Source organism: Lathyrus oleraceus, chromosome 4, assembly GCF_024323335.1.
Source record: "Lathyrus oleraceus cultivar Zhongwan6 chromosome 4, CAAS_Psat_ZW6_1.0, whole genome shotgun sequence".
Taxonomy (NCBI): domain Eukaryota; kingdom Viridiplantae; phylum Streptophyta; class Magnoliopsida; order Fabales; family Fabaceae; genus Lathyrus; species Lathyrus oleraceus.
The window spans coordinates 22,263,503-22,271,969 of record NC_066582.1 but is presented as its reverse complement, the minus strand read 5'-3'; the positions used below and the strand labels follow the sequence as shown (position 1 = coordinate 22,271,969).

The 8,467-nt window shown below is 31.3% G+C and overlaps 1 protein-coding gene across 1 annotated transcript; it reads right to left on the bottom strand.

The window, feature by feature from the left end:
- Positions 1–4,020: 4,020 nt before the first annotated feature.
- Positions 4,021–7,434, bottom strand: LOC127138510 (probable alpha,alpha-trehalose-phosphate synthase [UDP-forming] 11). The gene is made up of 3 exons (XM_051064975.1): positions 5,226–7,434; positions 4,842–5,115; positions 4,021–4,523 (listed from the first exon to the last, which is right to left on the bottom strand). The coding sequence occupies exons 1-3, from the start codon at positions 7,208–7,210 to the stop codon at positions 4,245–4,247; spliced, it is 2,538 nt and encodes an 845-aa protein (XP_050920932.1). The 5' UTR covers positions 7,211–7,434; the 3' UTR covers positions 4,021–4,244.
- Between the last annotated feature and the right edge of the window lie 1,033 nt (positions 7,435–8,467).

Below are 8,467 nucleotides of genomic sequence, written 5' to 3'. Positions count from 1 at the left end.
ACATTAAATCTAAAGGAATAAAAAATTATTGAGACTTTTTATCTCGGTTGTATTAAAGATCCTAGGGAACATATCCGACGTGAAAACTATAAAAAATAAAGGCGACTTTTTAGTTCTGAATAAAACATTAAATTGCAAGCGCCGGGAATCGAAACTCAAATCCATAGCAACTTTTTATGTCAGTTTTTGGGATAACCGAGATAAAAGATTAAGTTTTTTAAAAAAAAATGCGTGTTTCAGGTCATTTGACCTCGGTTTTTCAATAGCTGAGATGAAAGCTTTGTCATAAAATATATTTTTTGTAATAGTGTCTTCTCAGCACTTACGTCTGTAGCGTCTGATGTGTACTCTTCTCATAGCCTTTGTCGGAAGTTATTTCATTTCTCATGGCATGGTGGTGTATATGGGATGCAATCAAGGATTGACGAAGTATCTCCCAGCTTTTCTTGTCTCTGTTTTCTCTTTTCAACCATCATTTATCCTCTACTTTTTCATACCCTTTACCAAACAATCTATGAGGATACATACATATATTTTGCCTCATTTTTCCTTTCCTTTTGAATCTTAGCCTTTATTAACATAGTAGAAATTTTAATATGCATGGTTGTATCTAAAAAGCATCAGAACAACACAAGGTTATACTTCACAACATAAAATTCCTACTAACCTCAAATTTAAGATAATTACGAGAGTCGAGAAACTTATCTCAAGTCTTATAATCAATAAAATATACACCACAACTGGATGAACAAGATTACGTTTGAGCTTTTTAATGTAATCTGATGTGAGTTGTGTCTTGAATTCCCCCAACGCTCACTAGCATAAGAAATTCATCTTTTCTTCATGTTATCACTTTTGAAACTTAAAAAAATCATCTATATTTACATCAAAAATTGTTATTAAAAGTAAATGGTTATATGTATAGTTTACCAAAAGTGACACTTGTATGATCAAATCATATAACTTAATATTAAAAGCTCAATATTATTCTAAAATTATGTTAAAATGTCAGAAACAATATTGAAACAATGTGTATGATAATTAGTATGCGTAACATAGAGAATAAAAATATAATATAAATAACACATCAATTGGTAATCTAATTCAGTGTCAAATCAATTACGTTTGAAGGGTATTAACCCAATGAAAAAAATCATTCTTAATAATCAGAAGTGCTAATTAATCTGATTTAGACTCTCCAAATTCAATTCCTCCTTTCTTAACAGAATCCGGGAACTTTGATTCAAATTCCTTAATAATAAAATTGTCGTATACACGTATTTTCAATAACAATTGTTAGTTTAAAATTTTAATTTACTACAATTTTCACAAAATTACCACCACATATATTTTTTACACCTTTCAATTAAAATAGGTGTAATATCACTAATTTCATTTTTTCCACCAATCCAACAATATCTAACTTATTTAATATAAGTAAAAATACTATGTTAGAGTATTAGGTTAATATTTTGGTTGAAATGAATAGTTTTAAACATTTGTACATAGAACAACACCCTTTGAAAAGGACAAACCAAAGTTTCTCATGGCTCCCACCATTGTAAATGAAATGTAAATCCATTCTTGATTTTGCTATCAAGTAGCATTCTTAAACATCAACAAGCAAACTATTTTCAACTAGAGAGGGCCACTTTGAGACGGCATGTCATAACTTTTTGCCATAGATTTTATCCTCTCTATCTTAATTTATCCCAAAAGGTAGTTGAGTGAAGTGATAAACATTACTACAATTTGATTTTATTTCCACATATAGCATTGATTAGAAAACGTGTGATAGGACTATATTAGGCAACAACAAACATACATGATACATGTAAGAAAACGTGGACAAACATTGCTCACTCAATTTCAATTAATAATTAAGTTTGTCTTAAATGAATGAGTTGTATCTTTGCCATTTGAGAAGTTAACAATATTGGGTTGGATTCATCACTCTTTTGCTCTTCATTTTATCTAGCTACTACTTATTTATCACACTTTAATCAATTTGGTTTTAGACTTATGGATCTAATATGTATATACAACATAGAGCTTATAGCTAGAACAAAATTAGTAAAAATAATAATTGAAAATATGCATTGTTTAAAAAAATCAAAAGTGATCATTTTTTTTTATAAAAAGTGATATAATTATCTTTAAAAATAATATTTGATTTATATTTTTAAAACAATTTTTTTTTAAATTAATATCTTTAAAAATACTTATTAGTATTGTTGCCTTTTATTATATACCTTCTCTCTTTTATTTTATAAGTAAAATATTTTCTCTCTATCTTACTTCATATTTTTATAGAGTTTGTTGTCACACCCGTTTCAATAAACCTAACCTCATTTTCATCAACTATCAAATACTAATAGATTGGCTTATCCAATATCCAATTAAGAGGCAAATTATAGAATGCACCATATTTTAGGTGGATTAGGCATAATCAACCTATTGAATTTATTAATGAATAATTGAGTGGCTAAAATTAATTATTTGAATACTACTAGTTATGTTGACTTTTGCTTGAAGAGAAATATCTCCTCAATTAAATCACACATCTTCTATTCTCTTATGAGTAACGGACATTTAAGTCTTTATTTAGTGTTACAGTGTGATTCGTTGTTAGGACGAGAAATGACTCACTAGAAATATGTATGTGTTGTTATAGTATAGATTTGATATTAGAAGGAGAAATAAGTTATTGATATTGAAGTTTTGCCTCGATGTTAAGAGAAGAAATGAATCGCTAGTATCGAAGTCTTTATCCATTATTAAATCTCGTTGTTACGATGAGAAACGGCGTCTCATGTGCGATTACAAACACCATTTTTTCGTGATTAAGCCAAAATCATTTTTAAATTTGAAAGTTATCTAAAAAAAATCTAGAGTAATAAGGTAAGGAGTTATTTATTTTGCAATTTATAGAGGTACTTGTCATTAAATTTTACAAGTCCCCTAAATTTAATTGACCTTACAACTACAGATGAAACTTGTGATCTTTTTTGGACCATAAATAATAGTGGTCGATTACATTTCCCTAAAATAAGGAACAAATTTCAAATCCAATATAGTAGTTGTAATTTTCAACTACATGTTTAAGGAAGCTTGTTGTCATTGTCACAAAGTGATCCCAATCCAACCCAAGCATGCTTCACAAGGATAAGGCTAGTCCAATTAGTTCTGCCAAATGTCAACAAAATGGAAGCTGCTTAAGATATGATCCATCCCTTTTCATGACATACATAAGTGCAAATTTGAATTCAAACTAAGCCCTTTTCTTTGTGCATAACAAATGTTATTGGATCATTTAAATTTGAAGTAACTCAATGAACCCTTTCAACTTAAGTTGTTCAACAAAAAACTGCTTTTAGGTAGGATCAAGTATCAACCACTCCAATACATGAAAAAAAAATTGAACTGTAATTTGAGCCAGACACTTGGAAAATTTTGAACAAGTGGTTGGGAAACAGCATTTGAAGTTTCTGCCGACACAAGGTGGAATCAATAGAACAACATCCAGCTATTGATTTCTGGTTCTTGTTGATGTTGGTGAAACTTGTTCTTAAAACATTCACAAGTCAATGTGAGTAAATCTAGAACATTGACTGTTCAACAACACTAAAATCTGTGACTTTTTTGCATTGGAACATAAATTTGCCAGCCTGTTTTTTCAACATCTAGTACTAATACCAGCTTTTTCTCAACTCCACCAACGTGCTCTGAACCACATCATATAATGCTTGTTTCAATTGTTTGTGCCTTTCATTTACTATTATTTACAATCCAAAAGGCACGTTTTTTTTTATAGTTTCGGTTTTCACCCTGACCAAGAAAGCTTCTAAAACAGTCAACAAAAAATAATAAATTTATTATATTCTGGATATGAAAAATGACAGCTAGAGCCAATACAGCATCACCCACCCAATTTGATTTAAGATCATTATCAATAGTTTTATCCAAAATAAATAAATCATAATCAATAAACATTGTTAACTGAAAAGTGAAGACTCATCATACTCGCAAAATATTGTTGTTAGGTTCTTTTCACAAAAGCATAAACCTGTATTCATTCCTTGTCATAATACATAAAAAGAAATTTTGGTGCTAATTACATAAATAAACTAGATAATCTGTAAAATTCTAAAAGTATTGATTGACCTTGTTTTTTTCTTCCCAAATGAACCTATAAACAAGGTTATCTATCATTCTGTACAACATTGTTTTTCTGTATAGAGATTTCATTCTACATTGTGCTTAATCTGCTGATGCCGCAGAAGTCCTTCCAGCAGCGTGATAACATCCGGAGTATCGTCCAAATAGTATTTGGCCCTACTCGGTTTCTGACCAACCGTGCATGGAAATACTTGTGATATGGTTGGTAAAGCTAAATTAGCAATGCTTTCAAACATATCTTCATCTGATCTATCATCTCCTATGCAAAGCAGAAAATCCGGTGACTTCTCTTCATTCCTCATGGTTGATATAAGCTCTTCAACCACTATACCTTTGTTCACACCCTGCATCTCACAAAAATACAAACATTACACACAAAAAAAGCAGTTAATTTGGATACATTTCAAGTGCAAAATACTAACAAATAACAATCACTTTTATGACTGTCAAATGTTGTTAATGATTTGCCTATCACAATGTATATTACAATGTATATGAATTAAATCCTCACACAAAACATAACTTAAAAAAGAAATCACCATTACAAAAATTCACCTTTGTTTTGATTATAATTAATTAATGAAATCTTAAAATGAATAATCTTTTATTCTGTCTCTTTATAACTAAAATGTGAAAAGATATAAAAAAGTATGGTTTGTTACCTGAGGCTTTACTTCAACAATATGTTGTCCCCTTTTAACTACTACGGGTTCATTCGCTAACACGCTCTCCAGGTGATCAAGAAGCTCTTTAGCCTGCCACGATCCGAAATCGGGATCGGCTTCTTGATGTTGCCAAACCATTGCGCTTTCCTTTTTTTCAATGAAGGAACCATCAGTTGCTTCTGTATAAAGCGCCATCACCGGTTCAACAGTATTTTTCCAATCGAAATCTGATGCCAATCCACAAGTTCTCCAAGGAGAACCTTTGCTCCACCTGCAATCAGTCAAAAAGAAATCCAAAACAAAATGGATCAACAAATAACAAACAAAGTGAGATCATGGAACATTGATGAATGAACCATAAGTTCAATTGAATAATGTTACCTAGTGAAGTAACCATGCTCTGCAGAGAGACCAAGTTTGTCACAGGGAGAAAACCACTTGCTAAGGCATTCTCTATCCCTGCCACTAACAATGAAAACTACATTTTTAGGATCACTGCATAAGCCATTCAAGAGAGTGATAACATCCAAGCTAGGGGTTTTGTCTAGTGATCCCTGAGGCATCATGGTACCATCATAATCCAAAAGGATCAACCTACTCTTTGTATCTCTATAAGCAGAGACAATGTAATCAACAGAAAGCTTTTTAAAACTAGGATCCAAAGCAATGATTCTAAAATTAAGTCCCAAACCAACATCCAACCACTTCTTCAGATAATGCTCCCTACAAGCTCTCTCTAAATCTTGATCGAAACTCTTAGCCCAATAAGCTACATCATGAGAGCTTATATACTTATAATTCTTCTCGTGTCTCAATTGCTTCTCAGCATCCGCCATTCTGATTGCTGAGTTCATTGCTTCACAAACATCATCAATGTTCCACGGATTCACCCGAATTGCACAGCTGAGCGAAGGAGAACAACCAATGAACTCAGAAACAATGATAACACTCTTTTTAGCCTCATCGTTATCCACCCCCAGTGCTTTATCCAATTCAACACTTCCTTGTCTGCAAACAGTATATTCATAAGGCATCAAATTCATCCCATCCCTCACAGCATTTACAATACAACATTCTGATATAGCATAGTACGCAGCCTTCTCCTGAGTTGAAACGGGGCCATTTATGCAAACAATTGGCCTATACCCAGATTGTTTATCACCATATTTATCATTAATCTCTTTAGCAATGGCTTCAATCTCAAACTTCAAGTCCTGAATATCTTTTCCTCTACTCCTGGCTTGATTCAGAATCTGAACCAAAACAACTCTACCCCTTGCTTTTTCATTCACCTCCAAAAGCTTCCCCAATGCCAAAAACTTCAACCCAATACCTTTAAACAAATCCATGTCATCAACCCCCAAAATCACAACCTTCCCTTCAAACTCTTCCTTCAATTCCTTAACCCTTGTGGCGGTATAAGGCAACGACAACACCGACTCAAGAAGACCCATATGAATCCCAGCAGGTAAAATCTTGATGGTAACATTTCTACCAAAGTAATCAAGTCCAATGTAACCTCTTTTAGACTCATAATCCAAACCCAACATCCTACTACAACAAGACAAAAAATGTCTAGCATAATCAAAAGTATGAAACCCAATTAAATCACAGTTCAAAAAGCCTCTCAGAATCTCCTCACGAACAGGTAATGTTCTATAAATCTCCGAAGTAGGAAAGGTATTATGAAGAAAAAAACCCAATTTCACTCTAGGACACCTCTTCCTCAAGAAAGTCGGCAAAATCATAAGATGATAATCATGAACCCAAACATAATCCTCATCAGGGTTAATAACCTCAGTAACCTTATCAGCAAAAATCCTGTTCGCAGACACATAAGCAAGCCACTGAGAACGATCAAAACGAGCACCTTGACTCTTGGACACAGGAAGCATATAGTGAAACAAAGGCCATAGATAATGCTTACAAAAACCATGGTAGAATTTATTATGAATCTCCGAAGGTAAAAAAGTGGGAACGCAACGAAACTTGTCAAACAAAACCTGCGCAACTTCATCTTGTTCCGATTGATCAATCTCCGCTTTCAAAGACCCAACGTACAAAACCTCAACTTTTTCAGAAAAGCCATCCTTGAGCTGAAACGATATGCTATCAACATCCCATTCAAATTTCAACTTCTTCTCATCCTCCTCCTTAGAACCTTTAACAACGCGTATCGGTAACTGATTCGCTACTATTATCATTCTCCGTTCGCGCGATGACGAAACCGAAACGCTATCTTGTTGAAACTTGAGTTCATCTTCTCCGGTCAGCGTCGTTACCATTTTCTGAACAGTGGTGGATTCTTCTATGTAATCGTTCGTTGTTACGTGATTCAATAAACCTAAACAAGATCTTGAAAGCATTGTTGAAAACAATGAAAGAAGAAAAAGAAAGAAAATTATGCAGTTTATGTGTTTGTGTTAATGTTTGTGTGAACTGTGAAAGACGAAGAATCGTTGAGTAATGGAAAAAAAAGATAGTGAATGAAATTCCATAAGAGAGGAGCGTGTGTTAGTGAAGTTTATGATTTTGAGAGAGAAAAATAAATAAATAAAATAAAATAAAAACTAGACTTTTTATGTGACTGCGGATAAGAACGAAACTGAACCGGTTTTATTTTTACTATATTGGGGGGAGGTAGTATTTGATCGGACGGTTTAGATTTGATCTTATCTGATGAGTTTGTAGTACCGACTACCGAGTGATAACTGTAACCGACCCTTGACGTTACGTTATTCTTCGGTTTTGATTAGAGTAAATTGAGTTACGATTTGTTTGTGGATTTGAAAAGGTGACCGGATATAGCCGGTTGAGAGGGGAGGGATAACTATAAAATCTCTATTCAATGCGAATTCATAGGATCACGTGGGCTTTACGGCAACAAGAGAAAAATAGAATAAAATCATTAATTTATTTTTTCTAAGATATAAAAATAATAAGTATTAAATTAAAAAGATTTTTATGATGTATGTTTTTTTTACTTCCTTATTTATTTATATGTTTTATATTTTAATAATATTTTTGAATTTTAATATGTTATTATTTGTAATTTTGTCGATTTTTAAAATTTATTTTTTGAATGTTTTTTTAAAAAACTAGAAATATAATCAACTATTTCTATAAATAAAAAAATTACATCAAATCATTTAATAGTTGTTATATTAAATAATTTAACATTAATCAAAATTATAGAAAATTTAGATATTATATATCAAACATTTTTTTTTTATTAAAAATTATTTAAAATAACTTTAAAGTAAATAGTTTTTAAATTTTGACATTTAATAAATCCTTAAAAAATAATGAATTATCTAAAATAGCAGTTTTGTAAGAAGTTATTTCAATTAGTTTTTAATTTAAAATTTTTAAAAAAGATCTTTGAAAAGCTAATACAAATTCTAAGTTATTTATTGTTTTGATCAATTCACATAAATTTAAAAATGTAATTAAATGTGAAAAATATAAATTATAAAATAGTTTACAAATTTATCATCTATTAATTATATAAAAAATAAAAAAAATAGAAAAATATATTAAATACTAAAAAGTATATAAATAATTTTTTATTGGTGCAACATAAAAAATTTAAACAAAACCTCGAACTCATGTCATAGTATCAA

Excerpts from the sequence above, each read along its gene's own strand:
- LOC127138510 (XM_051064975.1), bottom strand. The coding sequence starts at position 7,210 with ATGCTTTCAAGATCTTGTTTAGGTTTATTGAATCACGTAACAACGAAC. Across the intron at positions 5,116-5,225 it reads GAGCATGGTTACTTCACTAG|GTGGAGCAAAGGTTCTCCTT; the intron begins GTAACATTATTC and ends GACTGATTGCAG. Across the intron at positions 4,524-4,841 it reads TTGTTGAAGTAAAGCCTCAG|GGTGTGAACAAAGGTATAGT; the intron begins GTAACAAACCAT and ends TGTGAGATGCAG.